Here is a 23,002-nt window from a genome sequence, read left to right as displayed (position 1 = left end):
TCCAGAGCAAAGAGAAACTGGGTGCACCATTGCTGGGCCAGGGGCTGTCTCCTAACACTGCCACCCTGGGGAAGAGGCTCCAGCACATACCTGGAGACAGGGTTCAATTGATGGAAACAAAAGGGCTGGGCTTCAGTTGTCACCAGCTTCTGGTCTCTTGCCTCAGCCTGCGTGTGTCCTTGGGGCAAAGCATACCTGTGATTTCTCACATCTGCAGCAGAGCCTGGCCAGCATATGCCCCGCACTCTGAAGCAAAGCTGACCTGTGCTGGCAATAGCTCCTGTGGAGCCATTTTCTACTTGTTTCTTACACATGCCAGCTCTCTAGTTGGGACTCCCAGACCCCACCATGGCCTTTTTTGAAGTGGATCATGGATTTTTGTCTTGACTCTTTTCCTGAGGAACCCCATCATGGATCTAGGTGAAGTAGTGGGGAGTGTGGGTTCAGGCAGGCTGGACCCCGCCTCCATATAGCTGTGTGGCCCTGCACAAACTTTCTTACTTCTTTGGGGCTGTGTTCTCAGTGGTCAGGTGGGAATGTTCATAGTCTACTCAGAGATGGGTGGGAAGACTAGTGTCCTCCCTGGGCCCACTTCCTGATCTGTTAGGTACAGCAGGATGGGTCCCATCCAGGGCTCATCATTACTTCCTCCAGGGTTCTCCAACACTGCCCCTCGAGGGACCCTGTCACTACCCACTCTGTTGTTTCTCCTCTTCCCCTACCTAGTCATTGAAGTGTAATCTCTGACCCAGCTAACTAGTGTTTGGAGTGCCCCTTGCCTAAGACCATACATCAGCTTAGCCCAGGCCAGCAGAAGAGGCAAGGATCTGGTTCTCTTAGAACCTTGCGTCTATAAAGCAAGGACTGTTATGCTAGCCTCTATTTTCCCATAGAAAAGGAAAATCATTCACTGAGAATGGGTAACTACCAAGCCTTTGAGTGCCACACCCTCCTCCATCACCCCAAAGCACTCTCACGAGGCTCAGAAAGGGTCTTAAAGCTGCCAAGGGGCAGAACTGCGCTTCACACTCAGGTCTGACTCAGTGGCCTGCAATGGTCTAGCCCCCAGGCTGCTGGATCAAGTTGGCCATGGTAGTCATTTAAGATGACCTTGGGCTCCTAAGCTATCACACACCACAATTCAGTCCCAAAGTTAAGTGCCAGGGTATGGGACATAGCAGGTGGTGTGAACTGGTCCGTGCCTGAGATACTCGGTGCTTTTCTGAGGTTACCCAGAAAACCATGCAGCACCCTAATGGCCCTGGAAGAGCCAGCGTGTGGGCAGCAGTGCAGAAGCAAGGGCCAGAGTGAGACCCATAGATGAGTGAGAGGTGAAGCTGACCATATGTGGAGCAGCCAGAGTCAGAGAGACCCAGACATCTCAGGCAAATGATCAAGTCTGAGGTCTTGCAAGGGAGGCTGGGCAGGTGGGGTGAGAATGTCCTGAGAGCAGGCATATTTTGCATCCAGTGGGTTCTTTTGATAGAGCATGAACTGAATCCTGAGAAGAGGAAGGAGGACTTTGAAGCCATGCCACACGGGACCAATGTGGCTGCCTCTTTGTACACCCTTCCCCCACTTACCCTCCCAGAAACCCTGCACCCAGTTCTCTCTGCCAGCTGAGGAAGTGAGTTCCTGATGGGCCACCTGATGTTTCCCATGGGGCTTCTGCCTGGGGTTGGCACATCCTTCATTATTCACCTGGAGGACAGTGCCCTTTAAACCTCGCTCATGTGTCCAACTGTAGAGAGTCAAGGACTGACATGTGGCGTTTATGCCAAGGCCAAACCCTTCTCTCCACACTACCCACAGCTACAGAATTAGAACTCTCCGGGAAGCTGCCAGAATCTCCCTCTGTATCCCTGTCCCTGGCTCAGGGCACCCGGCCAGTGGCTTTCTGCGTGGAAGATAGAAAATTAGCAACTTAATTTTGGTTGTCAGGACATCAGAGAGGGAAATATGTGTTTCCAGGGGCTCATTTTCGTACAAACCCAGCATGATAAAAATAAAGAGAAAGGCCGAGTCCCAGGGAGAAAGGACACTTGCTAAATTTATAACAGATTCATTATTCATGGGCCGGACCTGAAAAGGCCACAGCTCCGGAAAGCAGCTGGGCTGAGTAGGGAGGGTCCACGCTGGATCCCATGAGCTTTCCCCATGCAACAGGGAGCAGGGAACACGATAGGATGAAGGACCCGCAGGCTGTGGATAGCACGTGGCTTTGAGGATGGCTCAGCTCCATCAGTGGGCTAAAAGTGGCTTCGCAGAGGATCTCCAAAGACTTTGTATACAGAGCCAGTGTCCCCCCCTGCAGTTTTGAATTCATACAATTCCCTGGCATGAGATAGGGAAGCAGGGGAATACAGGCTCCAATAACAACAGCCCAGCAGAAGAAGAAACTGAGTGGATTTGTCTGCTTTTGTATTGCTGTGATAAACACCACGACCAAGAGCAACCTGGGAAGGAAAGGCTTTGTTTCGCCTGACAGTTGTAGACCACCATGAAGGGAAGTCAGTGGGAATTCAGGCAGGAACCTGGAGGCAGGGGTTGAAGTACAGGCCATGGCAGTGTTACTGGCTTGCCCAACCTGCTTTCTTAGACCCAGGGACTTTTGGGAAATAGCCATATCCTGTCACAAGGCTGGGGACTAATGCCAGGTCTAGTGTAGGGGTCTACTAGGAGCTAGGGATGGTATAGAGCCCTGTCCTCCCTCAGGCAATGTCTCCTTAGAGTATAGTGTGATGGCCTAGATGAACACATGCCGACATGACCCAGCAGAGACCTTGCACAGTTAGGCTCAGGTGGCTTTCTGTGAGTGGATCCTGAAGCTGAGACAAGGAACCAAACTGAGGGTAGAATAGGGCACTCAGGATGGGGTGCAGAGGCCAGAAGAAGTGACAAAGTAGGGTGGGAATATGCCTTCTAATTTCAGAGGTTTAGAGTCCATGATCATCATGGTGGAGAGATGGCAGTAGGCTGGCAGGCAGGCATGGCCCTGGAGCAGCAGCTCAGACTTTACATCCTGATCCAAAAGCAACAGGAAGAGAAAGAGGTAGGGAGGGAGAGGGAGAGACAGAGAGAGAGAAGAGAGAAGACTCTGGGAATGGAATGCCAAGGGCTTTAGAAAACTCAAAGGCCACCCTGAGTGACTCACCTCCTCTGATAAGGCCTAATCCTTCCCCAACACATTCAGATATACAAGGGGGCCATTATCAGTGCAGCCACCTCAGGCTTGAAGACTGTAGAGCAGCAGGGACTGATGCTAGAAGCCCAGGCATGCTTGCTCCTGGGGTGTGGTCTGTATGTCTTGTGAATGGCCCCAGCAGCCTTGAACCCCGTCTACACACAGCCGTTCCTCTGGCTAAATACACTGTCCTCTCCCCCACCTTCTGATGCATGTGAGTTGTCCTTGGGCCCAAACTTGAGACAGATAGTGCTGGGGAAAGATGTCGCAGAAGATGGGGAGGAATGGGCTGAGGAGACCTGGCTCCCACAGGTTATATCCTGGAAGAGCCCTCTGGGACCCTGGGCTCTAACTTGAGGTGATCCTGGCTCCTCAAGGCAGGGAAGAAAGAGTACCCTCAGGAATGTCAGGAGGACCCTGGTGCCCCTTGTACACCAAGGCTTCATCAGGGGCCGTCGGGCATCTCCAGGTTTGAGCTGGGCGTCAGTCTTAGAGGAATGAGACACCTGGAAGAGGGACACTTCTGAGCTGTGGTGACCTGTGCTGAGCTCGGGATGACAGCAGCAGGCTGTGCTGGCAGCCAGGATGAAAATCATGCTCCTGTGTCCGGCCTGGGGCATTTTGCTTCTGGGCCGTGAGCAAAGCAGCAGATGTCCATGCTCTTCAGTTTCCCCGTGGATGAGGTGGGGATCTGCCTTCTAGCACCGCGTGCGTCTCCAGACTGAAGGCACGTGTAGGTGTTTTACCATCTCTGTCTCCCCTTCCTAAGTCTGTCTCCACTGGGGAAATCCTCCCCCACTAAGGCACAATTAAATTTCCCAAATTAATTATGCACCTGACAGCAGGGTTGGTGATTTCCTAATTCCCACTGTAATTACATGGCAGAAGCAGTCACCCTGGTCTCCCAGGTGGGTGTGGGCTGTGCAGCGAGCATGGCACTTGGCCTGAACCTGACTGGGGCTGTGCACTTGCAGGGGTGGTGGTGTGGCTGGCGGGGCTGGGGGTCGGGGGTGAGGTAGGGAAATCTACCCTCAGCAAACACAAAGCAAGTTTCTAGCCTGACCCAGGCCGGGCTGCCTCTTAGCTCTGTCCTAAGATCACATGGGCCCAGGCAGGGAGGCAGTGGAGCTGTGATTGTGAAGTGTTGGGAAGCAGCTAGGATGGTGGGCTTTTCTAGACAGGACCATCAGAAGTGAGGAGATGGCCTGTAGGCTGTGTCTGGAGCTCAGGTGGGATGAGAGAAAGGGGTGGGGGCAGGGTGGCTGCACAGTCAGGGCTAATGTGCTGTGAAGACCCCAGAGTGACGATGAGCAGACCAGGGGTGGTGATAAGAGAGGGAATGGTCCACATGGCTCCTGGATGAAGGTTGGCACAACCCAGCCTCCCACCCGTGGGCATACCAGGATTACAGTGGAACACACTTTGGCTCTGGTCTCAGGCAGACCCTGGCAGGAGAGCAGCTCACAGCAGACTTCGTGAGGAATGATTGCAGCCCTTGACCGCAATGCTGCCCTTCCAAGCCACAAGCCCTGGCAGGCAGCGCCACCATGGCTTCAGGGACCACAGAATTACATCTCTCTCGAAACACTCCTTTTTAAAAATTTAATTGCCGTGACCGGCATAATCCTGCTTATCTCGGTCCACCCTTGATGGCGGATTTATCGTAATGAACTATAACTGTGCCACTTCTGATCTCCGAAGGCTGTTTATTTTCTAAGTTATCGTGGGTTCCATGTTGGAGGATGGTCTGCTGCTAGCCTGGGAAGTGGGTTCCCACAGTGGCTTGGTTGTTCTTACAGTCTCTGCAGCTCAGCTTTTTCCCTTGAGCTCTTAGGGGACAGGCAAAACTCCCTCTGATGTGTGTTCAGTGCCCTGCCTGAGGAGAGTCCTGCCGTTGGCCTCAGGACACCTACTCTACCCTGCCTAGCTGCCCAAAGCCCTTGCTGCATAGTGTCATCCTCGCTGACCTCTCCTAGGAGGACATGTGACCTCCTATTCCTAGCAGACCAGCTGAGGTTAAAACAATGGAGTGTGCCTAGTCTAGATGCCCAGATCTCAGAGGGTGATGCTGCCAGGGCTGTGTGCCCTGTTCCATCCGCAGCCTACCCAGGAGAGGCAGCTGGGGCGTACAGTCCCACCTCAGGGCCTTTGCAGGTGCTGGCCTTCTGTCTGGATACCTACAGGGACCCACCAACCCGCCATGCATTCCAGACTCTGTTCTATGTTACCTTCCTGGGAAGAGCATGCCAGTTTCATTCTGTTGCCATGATAAACACCATGACCAAAGCAAATTAGGTGAGAAGGGGGTTAATTTCAGTGTGCAGGCTGCAGTCTAACTCCGAGGGAAGTCAGGACAGAAAGTTGAAGCAGAAGCCATGGAGGAATGCTGCCTGCAGCTGGCCTTCTGGTTTGCCCATTGACCCATGCTTGGTTAGCTTTCTGCATAGCCCAGGACCATCTGCGCACGGAATGGTGCCGCCCACAGTGGGCTGAGCCCTTCTATGTCAATTAACAATGGAGACAATCCTCCATGGAGGGCAGGGATGCACCCTGTGCAGTCACTGACTAGAGGCTCATCTCACTTGGTCCTCTTGGTGACTCAGGGGAAAGTGTGACTCCCCTCATTCCCGATCAGAGAACCCCGAGGACCAGCAAGATGAGTGAGCCGCTCAGGGTCACTGGGCCTTTGTGGGAGTGACACACAGCTCTGGGGTGCTTGCTGTCCTCCGGGAAGTGTCCTGCTCTTTTCAGGCTGTGGATGCTGACAGGCCTTGGGCCTCTCAGGAATCCAGGAATGTTTGCAGACAGTGCTCTGCAGGAAAATGAGTGTTCCCCTCAAGTGAACAAGGCCACACACATCTGTTACTCCACAGCTAGACCTTGAAGGGAAAATGTGCATTTAGAGCCACAGCCTTCCCTCAGTGTTCCAACTCCCTGAATGCTCCTCACTGTTTTCTCTTCCCAGGAGCTGCTGATTCCCCCTACCACTGTCTCCTCTGGAAGTAAATATTGAGTCATGAATGGGGACCATGTGAGCATGTGAGGTGGGGACGAAATGCTGAGCATAGGAGTCTATGGCCTGTGCTCGCTTGCTTCTTTCATGTCGTAGCACTACTCTTCAGAAAGATGCTGGCTGTCCTCTGCCAGGTAATGACAAGCCTGACCATTCCAAGGAGGTACTGGTGTGGCCCTGCCTAGCAAGCCTGGATGGATAAGTACTTTAGATTTCCCATCCTATCAGGTCAGGATCAATAGAGACCATCCCTACCTGGCCACAAGAGCTGCCAACTTCATCACTAGGGTCGCTGATACCCCCTGTTAGAGAATCAACAACAGTTAGTGACTTTGGCACTGGGGACTTTGCCCCTTCCTGTAGGCTGGAAGGTGGCATGGTCACGGCCTGGGTTTCTGGAGGCACTCCTAGCTGTGAAAGTACCACCACCACTGCAGGATGACAGCCGTGTGCCTGATGAATAGCAGCAGCAATGTCCATGCCAGGAAGGGAGCCAGGTGACCCCAGGGACAGGGGCCTCATCTGGCCTGGAGGCTGACAAGGAAGTTCTGAAGACTGCCAGGTGGGGCAGAGCCTTTGTAGAAGTCCCACGCATGGATGTAAAACCTGTGAGACACCATGGGGAGCTCAGGCTCCTTTCTCCTCACAGTCTAACTCCCTCCTTGGTGATCAAGCAAGTGATGCGATCTCCTGTTTGCCGCCTGATCTGCATGGGAAGAGCACCCTGTGTGTCTTCAGTCACAGAGGGGTTGGGGTGGGACTACTGTCTGAAAGATCTCAGCACGTTGGTGCCCTTGAAACTCCACCTACTGTGTTCCAAAGTGTCTGTGCAGCTGTCCTTGGTGTGCCCTACCTCAGTGGATTGTTTCCTCCCTACATTTCTGCCTTTGTTCCTTCCTTGTGGCTTTCCTGAGCAGCTAGCCTGCCTCATAAGGCTCCAGTGTCATCCTCATTGGAACCTGTGAAAAACGTCCACCCACATTCCTGACCAATCCCCTTTCTCTCAGCTCTTGTAACTCTCTGCCAGGTAGGTCCCCTATAGATCTGAGACTTTTCTACATGCTCAGGTAATGCCATCCTTGGTCCCTAGGAAGTACCCACACTTTCTCCGGGTTCTGGTAAACCTTTACTTCCTTCCCTCGGGGCTATTGAGAGACCCCCTTCATTTTCCCTACACTTTAGATGGGGCCCACACCTCCCTGGAATCCTGGGGGTCTGCTCTCTGGTACCATCTTGTACATGTGTAGCCTTGTAGGCAGGAACATGTCTGGCAGAATAGCAGTTGACTCCACTGTACAGAGGGTCATTGAGGCTCCTGTCCAGCCAAGTTTAACCCCTTCAGTGCTGTCTGTGAGGAGGGCCAGGGGCTGCATGTAGGAGGAGGGGCCTGGGCAGTAGTTGTAGGCACTGAGATCTTTCCACAATGTGAAGTCATACCCAGGGACACCAAATACCTCTTTGCCTACCACTCCAGCACAAGGCCTCAGCATGAGATATGTTCAGGAAGTCTGTGGAAGGGTTTCTTATAAAGGATTAAATTCTCAGAGCAAAGGAGGTGCCAAATTCAAAAGCCAGATTATCTGGGCCAAGTTCATGACCACATTCCCATCTCTGGGTGCTAGTTGGACTGCAGGCAGTGGTTTAGAGGAATGTGTGGGGGTGGTCAGCACAGCCCACTTCATTCCAGAACTGTTTGCCTGCAAAGCTCACAGCATTCAGCACTCAGGGCCTTTGCAGATGTAGCAATGTGTAGAGAGTCTGGTCATGGGATCAGACCCACAAGATGGCATCTGCTCCTTGGGCCTTTGGGCCTAAGAAGACTGGAACCTCCAATGCCCCCTATGTCCTCCCTCCAGCCCATGGCTGAGCTGCCTGAGGGTCACTGTTGGGTAAGAAGGATCCCTGAACCCATAGCAACTCTCCCAGGCAATTACATTTTGCTCCCATATCAAGGTGTCCAGTGATCAGTTGCTGGTACATTATCAGGTACTAGGATGGTTCTGCAGGGTGAGAAATTGCATCAGGAAGGCTCTGGGGAGCCATGCCATGTCTCAGTCCCAAGTTGATAGACAAACCTGAAGCTGGTACCTGACTCCTGAGGTTGCTCAACCCTGGGCCATCAGGCTCCCCATGCCTCAGTTTCCTCATCTGCTCATGGGTAGCCACAACCATGTTCCAGCTTTGTTGGGTGCCTCTGGAGTTGCCTTCAGTATGTTGCACAGGGCCAGCACAGTGGGGTTGGGTGAGGTAGACAGACTCTGTTCTGTTTCTCAGAATACAGATGTCCTGCACATCAGGAGAGTCCAATAGACTTTTGTTGTTGTTGATGATGATGTTGCATTGGCTTGGTTTTGTTTTTATTTTATGATGTTTTGAAAGCCAGAGGCACTCTGTAGAAACCACATTGCAAGCTTTGATCTTTTCCAGGCTGGCCATATGTAAGAGCCTTTCTGACAACGCTGGGTGCAGAGAGGGGAAACATGCAGGCTGCAGGGCTGGATGTTCTGAATCTAGGCACTCAATGATTTATATAAAAAGTCAACACTTCCTTACAGCATGGGTTATGTAGATGATTTTACCATTGAAAGTTAACAGGAGTTAACACTGAGCACACTTGAAATAGTTGTCTGAGCTCTGCTCACATATTCTGGGGTATTCAGCAGGCTGGACTATGTGTGAATATTTTACTTAGAATATTCTTAATTTAGGATTGGGTTTGGGGCAATGAGCAAAAAAAAAAATCTGTTTGGTGACCTGCCTGACCCCATTCTTCCTGTACCCTTTCATGCGTGAAGCTTACCACACTGGCCAACACTCTGTTCCTTATTTTACACTCAGACTCTCAAACCACATTCCAGAATTTTCCTGAATAACACCATTGCCCTTAGTATGCACCCTAGAGTGGTGATTCTCTGTCTGTGACTGTTCCTGGGAGAGCTGGGTAGGGAATCAGGGTAATGGGAATCAAAATTCCCTCTTGGCAGATCTTATAAAACCTCCAGGCCCCTGTGCAACCTTTGGTCTGTGTGACTGTCACCATTGCATCTGTTCCAACTGCCACTTCCTATCATCGGGAGCAGGACTAAATCTCAGGACAGACTTCTCCATGTCTCCAACATGCATCACCTCTGCTTAGAGGCCATGTTCAAGTCTACGCTTGGTGGTAGGTCCCCATATCTCCCCTACTTGGCCTCTGTTTCCCTATAAACAAAGTGCTTGTTGGTGCTTGTCTCCAGAATGGTGAGGGGTCAACTGGAGGTGCCCTGCAGGCTGTCAAATGTAGACTCCTGCTTATCACAGGGCATAAGGTGCACACAGTCACGGGGACAGTGCAGTGGGCAGAGGGTAGTCCTCTGAGTGGCAGCGAGGTGGCCCTGGGTGGCCTTGGCTTCTTTTGGATGCTGTCTCTACATTCACCCTCTGTTTTCAAGATGGGCATGAGTGTCTGTCCTGGACCCTTTCCACACACACAAACTCCATGTCCCACACAAGTGCAGGCCCTGCTTAGGGACAGGACTTGCAGGTGGCTTCAGTGGGAGGGCCAGGGGATGCCTGCAAGCGTGCCTTTCTCATACCTGTGCGTGCTTTCCAGGTTAGTAAATGGGAGCTGAGTGTGAAGGTAGGGCCATGTGGTGGGAGGAAGGGGAGAATGTGGCCCACCAGTGAAATAATTATAGAATATGAAAATGGCTTAATGAAATCATTTTTTTAAAAAGAGGATGTGTGCAAACACTCAGCAATTAAGCAGCCGATTTGCAAATAGCAATTTTCCAACTGTGCTCGCCTTCCGTGCTACTACTAGCCCGATTTTAGTTGCAAGGTTTTTAATTTTTTAATTTGAATGAATAAAGATTAGAACAGCCCCGTTCTGCAGTGGAGGGAAAAATAGTTGGGTCAGTTTGGATCCTGAAAGCAAGGAAGTCGCCTAAGGGTGACTATTGTGGGACAGGAGATGCTTCTTGGGTGCCACTGTCCCCTCCCTACTCTCTCCTTCTTCCTTCCCATCCTTCCTTAGTGTCAAGGCTGGTGCATGGACACAAACTCATTTTTGCATAGCAAGCTTGCCCAGAGAGGGGAACCTGCTAGCCTAAGATCACACAGCCTTCAGGTCTGGCACCCAGAGGTGGCTTGACAAGCATTGATTGTCAGCTGGGTGCTTGGCTGGTAGACTTTGAGCCAATTTTAGTGACCTCGTTGTGACTGGATTGGTCAGCCTATGGGAAGAGATAGCCTTAGGCCTAGTGCTGGGTGGAGAGTTCCACCATTAGCCTGCCCGGACTGCTTGCTGGGCACTAAGGCAGGTTGTCCTCTAATTCCCAGGCTTATCTGAGGCGGTAAGTGCCACTCCATTTCCCTGCCTGCATTTGAGGTCCCCTAAGAGTTCAGTTCCATCAAGTAGATAAGTTGAACTCCAGTTGGACAGACTGTGGCATCCCTTCCCCTCCTTCTGTCCAGCTCATCCTGGTCTGGGGCAGAGGCTAAGCCCAGCCCAGTGCGACTCCTGATGTGGCCTTTGCTCTGTGTCCCTGCCGAGATGGCAGCTGAAACATTATCAGTACTGACCACTGGCTGCTTCCAGCAGAGCTCAGCCAGCATGGGGGAAGGGTTGGGGGAGCTCCAGTCACTCAGGCCCTACAATGTCTCCAGTGTTCCTCAGCTCTTGTCCTCTCAGAGGTAGCATTACCCCGTGACTGCATGGTCCCTGGGCCCTTCTGTGGCCCCAGCAAGGGGCTCCCTGTTCCTTGGATCCTGGGGTTTTCTATGCTTTGTGCATTTCCCTCTAGCATGAATGGCTGCCTGGGGGTTGGTAAAACTGCAGACCTGTTGGGCATTCTACTGCGATCTACTTTCTGCCTGTCCTTGTATCATCAACGAAAAGTATAGAAGGTATAAACAAGAGTCAGGTACCATGAGCATCTAATTGGGAATCACCTGGGTCACCAGCCAGTGCTCAGTAACTACAGGGTGAGTTGAACAGATACACTCCAACCCCACAGTATAGCCCTACTATCACGGGGTCTCTATGCAGCTCTGGACTTGGGGTCCAAATCTCATGTGAAGACTGAGGTAGGTACTAGAGTGATATAGCCACAAGCCAAGGAGACCTGGAGCCCTTGGGTGCTGGGGGTAGCGCAGGGCATTTCTTCCTGTAGGCTCTGAGGCCTGGACCTGGATCTGGAACTGGGAAAGCTTGATCGCTGATGTTGAAGCCCCCAGTCTGAGGTCGTTCTGAGGCAGCCAGGAGAACCTAATCCATCTTCCCACACTAACCTGTCCACCCCCACTCTTCTTCCTACCCACTTTCCCCCTACTTCCCAGAGCTGGAACGGCCTGGGTTGCTTGTGTCCTGCGATTTGCGTAGCTTTTAAAAATACAGGGTTAGACTTAGAATCAGGAGTTCAAAGCCAGTCTCTGCCTAGCCTACACGGGCTCTGAGGGTGGTATGGTTCAGATGTTTTAGTTTTCTTCTTTGAAGAAAAACGCTGGAGGTTAAAAACGCAGCAATAAGACACCAGGTGAGTTACCTTGCTGGGGAAATGGGACAGTCAATCCCTGTTCACTTCCAGTCTCATCTTCTCCACCTCCTGACACTGTGGACAGACTGACAGGTGGCTCAGGCCACTCCACTGTCCCTGAGTATCATGGGAGACCAAGTGAGGGTCAGACTAGCTTTTCCTGGAATGAGGCCTCGTGCCCTGCAGAGGGGAAGGGTCCACCATCTCTTAGGTGACCTCTGCCCCAGTAGCCCTGTCCTTAGCAGGGACCGGAGTGTTCCAAAGAGCAGGGGCTCGTGTTTTGTCTTCTTCTGAGACAGTGAAAACAGTCAAGCCCCCTCCCCCAGCCAAGTCATTCTCATTGGCCGCTTGTGCTCCTTGGAGTGTATGCTTGTCACCACTGGGTGTCTGTTTGCTTGAGAAGCAGGTGCCCATGGGGATGATGATGGATAGGTGGCCATGCATACAACTGCGGACTAGGAAGGCACAGCCAGGCCCAGATCCCCCATAACCGCTTTATGAGAACCCATTCAACCAATGCTTTTGCTAGGAATCCAGGGATGGGCCCAGATGACAGTTACTGAAAGGTGTGGAGCACCTGCAGGTTAAGGACATTGGTCACAGGTTTTGCAATGATGGGGACCTTAGAGGCTGCTGACTCTAGTCCTCAGTGTCTCAGAAGAGAGACCAGAAGGAGGTAGAAAAGCGCCTGGGGTCACTCCTAACTTGATCCCATCTCCATCCATGCTCTGTCCACAGCTTGGGCTGTCCTGACTCCCAGCTCAGCCTTGGCCTTCTTGAGAGGCATGCTCCTGAGCAGCGGTACTTGGCCTCCGTGTCACCTGTGTTCCCTCCAGTTCTTCCTGTATCCCATTTGTCCAGTTAAGTCATCATCTAACTGTCCCTCCTAAGGATGGGCCCTGCCCCTACAGTCCGAACTCCTGCTTCCAACTGTAGCCACAGCAGTCCCCTCCTGACAGAGCAGCCTAGTGACAATGACAAACCCTGCATGGTGTATGCTACAACCAGGCACCCTCTGAAGGGACTTCACGTGACCACTTAGTGGCCTTAGTTACTGGGACAGAGCTTTCCAGGTGAGGACTCTGACCACACGGACCCTGTCTCTCCCTTGGGGACGTTTCTGATCTTATTATCTATGTCCTGACCTGAAGTCCTAGCATGTTAGGAATAGGGGCCATGGGACTTATTCAAGACACTGTTGGTCACAGTACAAAGAGGAAGGACAGTTGTGATGGTGATATGGAGGAGACCTAAGTGTATGGATGAGAAAAGGAATGAAGGTTCCTGCTGAGTGACTCTAGCCACAGAATATTCTAGAAGATGTAAAGCCAGCAACAGTGAAAAGATCAATGCCACCCACAGCGGGAGGTCTGGTGGGTAGCAGGCTGAGCCTACGGGGTGCTTAGGGCAGCATAGGGACTCCATTCTGCCTGATGCCTCAGCGGTGGATGCTGTCGTATTAAGTCTGTTGGGTCAGTGGGCCTTCATTAGAACTATGGGCTCTGTGATGATGGTGGGTTTGTTTGCTCATCCTTGGGACAAATGTATCCTCTGAGGGAGGGAGTGTATGGAGCCAGGGGCGTGGGTATTCTGAGCTTACTGCACCATTTGTATTTATCTGGAAACTACAATAAAATGAAGTCTATTAACTAAAACTAGGAGCAGGTGAAATTAATTTTAGTAATGATTTTAATTAACTCAATATATCCAGAATATTAGTATGTCAATATGTAATCTACATAAAACTGACAATGAGGTATTTTACATTCTTTCTGGGCTCCGAGCCTTCGAAATCAGTGTTTTACAGTTTTGCTGCTTTCCGCCAGATAGGCCACACATTCCAAGTGCTGTGGACTCAAGTTGCCAGTGGCTGTTGCTTTGTAAAGCAGGTCCAGCCCCTCTACCCCTCCCCTGTGCCGCTCTTGCTTGCCCCAGACCTGACTGTTCCCTGAAGGCACTCTAACCCATCAGCCACCCTGTACGTGTACTGCAGACCAGGCACATGCCCACTTTGTGACATCACGGTGCTTCATGCTGTCGCCTCCTAACCCTGGAACCTGCACAGATGTTTCCTCGCTCTGAGGAAGGGACTTGACATGTGGGACCAAGTGTTCCTGAGGATGACTCTTGGAGTCCCGAGTAATCATGGAAACCAGGAGAGTAGGAATTTTGATCAGAAGTGGTTGATGTTGGGCTACACACAGCCTGGGGAGTGGGCTTCAAAGACAGAGGCAGGCCACAAGCCTAGCATTGTAAGGAACCTCTAGATCAGTGGTCCTCAACTGTCCTAATGCTGCGACCCTTGTGGTGGTGACCCAGCAATAAAGCTATTTTGTTGCTATTTCATAACTGTAATTTTACTATGAATCATAATGTAAACATCTGTGTTTTTCAGTGGTCTTAGGTGACTCCTGTGAAAGGGTCATTCAGCCCCCAGGGGGGTCATGACCCACGGGTTGAGAGCTGCTGCTCTGGAGGGTGGGGCAGGCAAGGGCATAGGTTGTTTCTCAACTTTCAGAAGAGATCAACACCTCAGTTTTAGTCACTAGAATCCCCATTTCTGACTTCTCTGAACTCTCTGAGCCCACCAAGTTTTAAGCACTGTGATGTGAGAGTTTGTTACATCAGCAGAGGAGAGAGACTGCCTGCCGCACTGTGTCCCTCCCCTCATTCTAAGTCTAGGAGTACCTCAAGACCTGTGGACTAGAAGGTCCTGGCGGGGGTAGGGGGGACAGGGAGGTGTTGAATGGAATGTGGGGACTGGGAGAGTCAGCAGGTCAGGCTGTGTAAGGGGAGGTGCAAGGCAGCTGGGGTCTGAGGGGCAGCCGGGCACTGTGGGTATCCTTGTTAATATCCCCTCAGCATTTGCCAGGGTCCCATGGACCTTCAATTACAATGCTGCCCTCTTGTTGTCCCTCCCGCCTCTTTATTATTCTGTCTGACATATTCTCTCCTATATCTCTGTGTCTTAGTCTGTCTCTCTGTGTTCCTGCCCTGTCTGTCTGTCCCTCCCCAGTCTGTGTCTCAGTGTCTCCTCTTTCTGTCTCAGTCTTTCTGTCTCTCCATAGTCTCCCATCTGTCTGTCTGTCTGTCTGTCTGTCTGTCTGCCTGCCTGTCTGACAGTATCCCTCTCCCTTATATGTGTGTCTCTGTCTTTGCGTCTTTGCTCCCCTCTCTCTCTTTGGAATGCCACATCTGTGCTTTGTGGCAGCTACGTGATGTTAAGGAACTGAAAATGAGCCCTCCGCTCTTCTGGAAGTCCCAGCTCTGAGAGAAGGTGGCATCTTGGGGGCTAGTTCCTTTGGTGGAACTGATGGAGAATCTATTTCCATTCCCTTCAGCTCCTGGGGCTGCAGCCCTCTCTAGCAGCGGCCTCTGTCTTCGTGTGGCCCCTCTAGTGTGGCCTTCCCTTATCCCCATGACATCTGTAAGATCTATATTTCACTCTTGTTCTTGGCTGATGTGTTTTCAAAGATACTGGTCAACCAGGGTCAGGTACCTTTCCCTAGCAGACATAGCCTATCCCTTCTTGCCTGGGGACCCCTTGGATGTCGCTTTGTCCCTACATGTTCGTGATTCCACTACGTCTGGGTCCTTAGTGCTTGCATTGCTACTCCTCCTCTGATAGCATCTTGTTACCTTCCTTAGCAAGTGCCTGTCTCCCTCCCTTGATAGATGTCCTAGACCACTGGGGCACTCACTGGGTGCTGCTCCCTGTGGCTATCCCACACCCATAGGTGCTGCTGAGTTCTTGGCTATGGGGAGCTCCTGTAGCGAAGAGGATAGGGAAGAAGCTGGGGCAGATGGACTGGGGCTAGGCAGAGAAGAGCAGGGGAGGGGTGGGCTGTGAGTGGCCGCAGAACAGGATCAGGTCTTGGGATCAGGATCAGGAAAGGGCAGCCAGAGATCCATCTGCATTAGGCTATGGGCACTGAGCTTATAAACAACCATTGTTTTCCACAGGGCTCTGGGGCGCGTGGATCGATTTCTACTAATGGGGCCTCTCACTTCCCCCTTACCAATGAAAATCAATTCTCTGTGGTTTGGAGAGCAAATGTGCCCTGATTAGACAGCAAGATCAGGGTGTCTTCTTTGTTCTCTTGTTTCAGTCCTCCCAGGGAGGCCTGAGGTAGCCAGACCCCAGATGGTCCCCAGGGAATATACCCCTGCAGGGGCAATCCTGAGAGTCTGAAGATGAGGAGGGGGCTGTCAGAGACCTTGTGACCCTGACAGGTTTATAAAGGACCTTGGGTGTAGCCATTAAGCCCAGTGATAGTAAACTCCGCCATCTTCCTGGAACTGTTACACTGGAAGATCCCTGCAGCTAGCTCTGCAGGAACAGTGAGCACAGACTGAGGAAGGGGACTGAAAGACCCTATGGGGTGGAGTGTTTGCACTAAGGTGTCATGACCTCATTTCGGGCCCAGAACAAGAAGCCCTGGTCTCGTCCAGCCTCTCTGTAGGCCCAGAGAAGGGAAGATGCTGCTGAGGCCACACAGCAAGTACAGGTGGCAGGCAATATCACAGCCAGGGTTCAAGTCCAGGTACTACATGGTGCTGAGACCTTAGGCAGAAACATTGACCACAGCCAGAACCCCTGTCCTTCTTGACTCCCCCAGTGTACTTGGCATAGTCTGCAGTTCCCACACATTTTTAGATGTATTTTTATTATTTTTAAGCTTATTTTATGTACTGGTGTTCTCTTTCTGTGTGTGTCTGTGTGAGACTGTCAGATCTTCTGGAACTGGAATTACAAATAGCTATGAACTGCCTTGTGGGTGCTGGAAATTGAACTGGGTACCTTCTGCTGGGTACCATCTGTGAGATGGGCAGCATAGATCTTCAGGGTTTTGTGAAGTATTGTAGAGGTGGAAGGATCAATAAGCTCTGACTTCTGAGAGGGGTGGTGGTACACACCTTTATTCCCAGCATTTGTGAGGCATAGGCAGGCTGATCTCAAAGCTTAAGTTCAACCTGGTCTACAGAGTGAGTTCCAGGGCATCCAGGCTACACAGAGAAACCCTGTCTCCAACAAACAAACAAACAAACAAACAACAGTTCTGACCTGTAATCCTCACTCCAGATCTGGGCTGCAAACCTTAGCATACCTGCTGTCCACAAGGGAACCTGAGCTCACTCCTACCTGCGCTTGGGGCAGGGACATGTTTCCCCTGGAAGGATGGAGAGGACACCACTGTACCCAGTTCTCAGCTCTGCCAGTGCTGGCACACCATGGTCTTGCAAAGCCTATCCCTGGAGGGCATGTGCTAACACTTGTCTGTTCCCATAGGTCATCAGATTTTGGGACAACCTACACCAAACTTACTCTCCAGCCTGGTGTCACCACTGTCATCGACAACTTCTATATCTGCCCAGCTAACAAAAGAAAGGTATGTATGCATGTATGTATGTATGTATGTATGTATGTATGTATGTATGTATGTGCCAGCCCAGGGTGACCAACCCTTGGGATTTGGCTCTCCAGAGCTATCTGTATTACTGATCTGTCCCTGCTTTGGGACAGCAGTCTGGTATGAAGTATTTGTCCCTCAGCTCTTGTTGCTTTGGTTAATTTGATGAGTGTACTTGAAACTGTCCGTTGGGTCCTTGGAGGAGACCATGCAATGTTTATCTAAGGTGTATCCATCTCCTGTACTGGAGGCAACATCCAGCAGGCTGGCGGAGAGGCGAGTCAGCGAGCTGGTGGCTGAATCAGTTCCATCTGGCCCAGAGTCCTGAAGGCAGCTCTGAGAACCTTCTCTAGGGTATCATCTCTAGGGTTGGTTCGGTTCCATGTCAGAGCGCTGTCTCTTGGTCTGCATTTCCCCATTATTGCTCCCTGTCTAGATGTAGAAGAGGGAAGACCATAAAAGACCCCTCCTGCAGATGTGCACCTGTGTCTTGGCTCACCTGGAGACCCCAGCGTGAAGTCAGGAGAATAACCTGCATGTTGGACTCAGTCTAGAGAAGCAGACCCAAGGTCACAGGACAGGACTCAGACAGAACAGAACTCAAATCCTGGTTCACGTCTCTGTGCCTTGGCTTCCCAGTAGGAAAATGGGATGTAGCCCACATCTTACAGAGACTTTAGTGAGCCCTGCATAGTGCTCCTCACAAGACCAGCACCTGGGCAGAGGTAATTGGGTAGTGGCAAAAGAGAAATCCTAGCAGCTTGTTACAGGACACAGGGCCAACTGCTCACAGCTGGAAGGCCAGTGCTCACAGATGAGATGACACAGGAGTCGAGTTTATTGGAGACCTTGCCTTGAGGAGATAGGATGCTCTCAGATTTCCATGTTGGAGGATTCTCATATGTGAGCCAGCTTTATAAGGAGGGGGAGAGAGACATGGGGCACTGGGCATGGAGAATACATGCTGGGTGGTACCTTCATATCCCATCCCTGTCACGCTGTCCGCAGCCCCAATACAGGAACACACACTCACATACGCACACACAACATATACACAACACATATACAATGACACACATAACACACACACACACCATACAAACCTAACACACACAACACAACACAATGGCACACACATACCACCACCACCCACACACATACACACAAACAACATACACACCTAACACACAACACATACACAGTGGCACCCTACACACACACACACCATACACACCCAACACACATACCTAACACATACACAACACACACAACATATACACCTAACACATAACACATACATACCACACACACACACACACACACACACACACACACACACACCAGACTTTGTCATTAACGCTGGCCTCCTGGGGTTAGTCACAACCATTCCTTTTTGGCAAGGTAAGCATAGTGCCTGTGGGCTTTGTGTTAACAGATGCATAGGATTAAGGAGTAAGGAAGCCATTGCTCCTGTTGCTGTCTGCAGGTCACCATATGTTTCAGGTTCTAAAACCTAAGGAAATGTCGTCTAGAAGGTAACCTGTTAATTACGTAGGTGTGCCTTTGCTTTTGTTTGTTTGACAATGGGCAAAGGAGAGGAAACAGCAATTATGCCACGAGTCAGCCCCAGAGGTACAGCCCTGGTAGAGCCTGGGACACCCCACAGAAGGTGTGTATTCCTGCTGAGGGCACCATGCACTCTGGAGGCTGTAGTACTGGCGAAGGTCCAGAGCTCAGTGGAACAGTGGAGCCAGACTGAGCTGCAGTTTAACTCAGCTGCTTGCTTTTCTTAAGGTTTATTTATTATTATTATTATTATTATTATTATTATTATTATTATTATATGTGTACAAGTTTTTGTCTGTGTGAATGTATGTGTACAATGTGTATACCTGGTGCCCATGGAGGATGGAAGAGGACATCAGATCTCTTGGAACTGGAATTGCATGTGGTTAGGAGCCACACATGAGTGCTTAGAGCTGAACTCGGGTCTTCCGCAAGGGCAGCCAGTGCTCATGACTCCAGCCCCCTCCGCTGCTTTTCAATGGGACCCCATCTTGCCTGCCAAAGCAGGTCATCCAGTTTCATATTCTCCTCTCCTTGACTTCTGCTGCTGTGAAAGCTTCCTCTTGGACAGAATGGGAGGAAAGGTGGGAGGGCTTCTGTGGAGGACCAGGGCGCCTGGCCTTGGGGCCTTGGTGGATAAGGAGGAAGAGGGTGGTTTGGCTTTAGCTTGACCTGCCTCTCCCTAGAGCCCTCCCTGATGCCTCCCACAGGCAGTCTTACACCGCCTACAGCTGTCCAAGCAATGAGGCCTTGCCATTCATTTTCCAGGGCAGAACACTGAAGGGAAGGGTGAGAGTTGTCCCATCACACACCTCCTAGAAGGAGACCTGGGTCTGAAACTCGCTTCTCCTTAGTCTAAGCTAAGGAGGCAAGGCATTGTGCATACTCAGAGGTTCTGTGGGGCCTTCTACCTGCAGGGAACCCTGAGTGCATGGTGGGAGCAAGGCAGACCCTTTGCCTCCCTGCCTGCCATGGCCCTTCCTGCTGCAGCTGTGATGGTTTGTATGGCAGAAGGGACCTTTGGAGGTAGGTGCTGATAGGTTAGACTCAGTGGACAGGGCCACGTTCCCAGTGCTTAGAGCATCGCCCAAGTCATATGTGTGTCCCACCATTCCAGTGCTGGTGCCCAGTATGGTAAGGTGCCAACAAGGAACCCACAGGCTATGTCCATATATGGAAGGAGGGCGCAGGGGCAGCTGAGGCAGTAAGGACCGAGAGAGCCTCAGATACTGGGAGGAAACTGAAGACTTCCCAGGGAGGTTGGGTAGGGAGCGGTGAGGTCAGGCCTCTGTTTCTATCATGGACTGGGGCCACTGCCTTGACCCCTCTGAGCCTTGGTGACAGCCCAAGGATATGGGCTCAGTAAAGAGTTCCGGGAAGGACCTTCTATGCAAGCCGGTTCCCATTCAGGGTACTGGCTTTCTCTGCAGATCTCTGGGATAAAGAGATGAGACAAAGAGGCACTTGCAGTTTCAAAACAGGACACAGTCAGTCAACCCTATTTGGGGGAGGTGGTTTGAATGTTGCCCAGTTTCCTGGGCTCCCTGTGTCCTGTAAACGCAGCCGGGTCCAGCTCAGCTCACCTACATGTAACCAGAGGCAGGAAAATGGCAGATCTTTACCATAGTCCTGGCTCAGTCTGCTGGCTGCCTGCTTGTGCAAATCCTGTTTCCACTCTGGGCCTCGTTTCCCCCATGTGTAAATGAGGAGCATACACTGGAGGCTGCTCAAAGCTCCACTTAGTTCTGTCATCCTAGCCTCTGCTGGCCTTCTCCCAGAAACCCCATAGGCAGAACACTCCCTAGGGAAGCAATCCCAACTTTGCTTTGTCTCTACCTCAGCCATCTATGTCCTCTGCAGGAGGCAGCTGGGTCTTCATTTCCTCCCTGTCAGGCTCCAGGTATCCATCCACTCATGGATCCAGACAAAGGTCTGACTACACCAGGCTGAAGCCTGGTGCTGAGACAGAATGCTTTTCCCAAGCCAGATAGAGTCTGAGACCTACTGTGATCCCATCCTTTGCTAGGTCTAGAAATCTGCACGGAGACCTGTACCCTTCTAGATAGAACCTTCGAGAGTCCAATGGGGCCTGAGAATCTGGAGCCCACACAATGTTTGTAAGAGGATTAAAAAGAGAAGGGAAAGCAAATGCCACACCTGCTCTTCCCCCAGGTGACTGTGATGTGGGATGATACAGCCCTCTCCCACAGGACACCTGTGTGAGCAGCTCCCTGTTGTTAGGGTAATGGATAGCTTTGCTAGAAAGTAAGAATCCGATTAGGAGACCATTTAGTAACAATTACAGTCCGAGCGGCTCTTTATGACTTCTTAGGAGATGGCTTTGTGAGCTCTCGTCGGAATGAGCTCGCTTTGATTTTTGTCTCGCCTGCGGTATAATCAGAGTGTGGCCCCAGGCATGGCATTCTGCCACCTCAGACATAACTCTGGCCTGTAACTTTCTCCTCCGAGTCGCTGTGGTTCCCACATGGGCTTTTGGTGACAAACTCATCTCTTGAGTGGGCCCCGAGAGTGATAGAACATGGAGGAGGTGGGAAGGTCTTGTCTGGAGGGGTTGCCTAGCGAGAAACTGCTTTTAAGTATCATGTTTTGTATTAAAAATTTATGTGGATTGTCATCTTATACAAAGTGTCTGTGTTGAATTGAATGCTAAAATCTCCCATACGCACTGTCACCAAGAAAATGCCTGTTGAATGGATGGTATAGGAGAATGCTGATTTCCCGGCTCTCTGCCCCACCACTGAGGCCCTCCCTGCGGCTCATCAGTCTTTCTCCAGTTTCCCCCTTGCTCCCCCAAAGCTCATGAGAAGCCACCTACCAGCCTTACAAGGTTGGGGAGAAGTGGATCAAACTATAGCCCTGCATCTGGGAAGCTGCCTATATCGCCAAGAGCCAGGACCTGTATTTTGCAGAACAGCCAGTGGTGGCAGAGAAGGTATGTGTCCTGTTGGACACCATTACTAAGCAGGTGGCTGTGTGGAACCTTGCACACACATGTCCTGGCAGACCTCCTAGGGCAAGCATAGAGCAGCATAAAGAGCTGCTGTCTTATGAGTTACATGGGAAAGGGAGAGGTCCAGGAGGGTTAAAAAAAATAAAAACTCTTCTAAAAGTCCACACAAGTGAGTCAAGACTGCCTTAGCATCCCATCCCATCAAACTTATCCCCAAAGGACCCAGACAGCAGGAGACCTGTGCAAAGGTCTAGACCTAGAGCTGCATATTAGTCACTGATAGTTACTATGGATCCCAGTTCTTTGGGTCTCCTGGGACTATGTCACAAGGGAGCCCCCAACTTTCTTAATCATCAGCTCTACCACTGCCCTCAGTCCCTGCCTATGACTTCCTCTGGAGCCTTTGAAGCTGTCTCCTGCTCTTGGGTGCTGACTCTTGCTGGACCATATATACAGGCCTCCTGGATGCCTTTCCCAGGCTGGCTCTCTTTATGTGGCTCTCTTCTGTGTCAGTCTGTCTTCTCCACCACATCTTCTCCTAAGCTGTGAGTCCACAGTGCTGAGCCCTGGCCCTGTTCCTGCTCCACCTCGGCATGAGCCTCCTCCATGCCCAGCTCAAGGAGACCCTCATGGAAATCCAGATTCTCCTCTCCTCTCTTCTCCAGAGTGGACCAGAACAGTGTGTAATCTAAGATCAGCTTAAGCTTAATGGCTCTGGCAGTGCAGGCTCACTTCTGAGCTTGGAGAGAGCACTTGGGAAGTCTGGCTCCTTCAGCCACTCTGATCCAGTCAGAGCACAGCAGCTGGTGGCTCTCTCTAGCAGCATAGCAGGTTTGAGGAGCCCAGATCTGATCTTAGTCCAGACTTAACTCAGAGATGCCCTAGCAGTAAGGATGGCCTTTATCCTTCCCATACTGAAGCACATGCCTAGCTGTGTGTATTGTCTGCTGCTTTGAGGCTGATCCTCCTGAGGGTCCTACTTTCTGCCCTGGGCCTAACATGTGATCAAGAATGAACCACGAGGAAAGAAGGCCTGAGGGATGGCAATAGCAAGAGCTTTGCGAGCACTGGGACCCCAGGAGTTGTGCGTCGTAGTCCTCAGCTTCTACTTACTGAATGTTGCATTCAGATCACAAGATGACCTCCTTGCATCCAATGTGTATCATATGAATGATGTGTGGCTTCATAGTGCAGTGCCTGGCACTGGCAGCTGAAATCCTCAGCACCAAGGTCACTGACAGGAGCTAGTGACACCCTCACCCCCAGCCCCAGGGTTGCTTTAAGAGTCTGAGACTGTGTAAATCAGAAGAGACCGGGTCCCCTACTGTGCATTTTTTTTCA

The 23,002-nt window shown here is 51.3% G+C and overlaps 1 protein-coding gene across 2 annotated transcripts in view; it reads left to right on the top strand.

The window, feature by feature from the left end:
• Window positions 1–23,002, top strand: part of Sorcs2 (sortilin related VPS10 domain containing receptor 2) — a 365,519-nt gene that overhangs the window by 211,293 nt on the left and 131,224 nt on the right. For both annotated transcript variants that reach the window (XM_031341821.1, XM_031341822.1), the window contains exon 3: window positions 17,004–17,103. In XM_031341821.1, the coding sequence (XP_031197681.1) occupies window positions 17,004–17,103 (100 nt within the window). The remainder of the gene's footprint in view (window positions 1–17,003; window positions 17,104–23,002) is intronic.

Source organism: Mastomys coucha, unplaced genomic scaffold (genome assembly GCF_008632895.1).
Source record: "Mastomys coucha isolate ucsf_1 unplaced genomic scaffold, UCSF_Mcou_1 pScaffold22, whole genome shotgun sequence".
In the NCBI taxonomy this organism is placed as follows: Eukaryota; Metazoa; Chordata; class Mammalia; order Rodentia; family Muridae; genus Mastomys; species Mastomys coucha.
The sequence above is the reverse complement of the archived record's forward strand: the minus strand, read 5'-3'. Positions and strand labels throughout refer to the sequence as shown.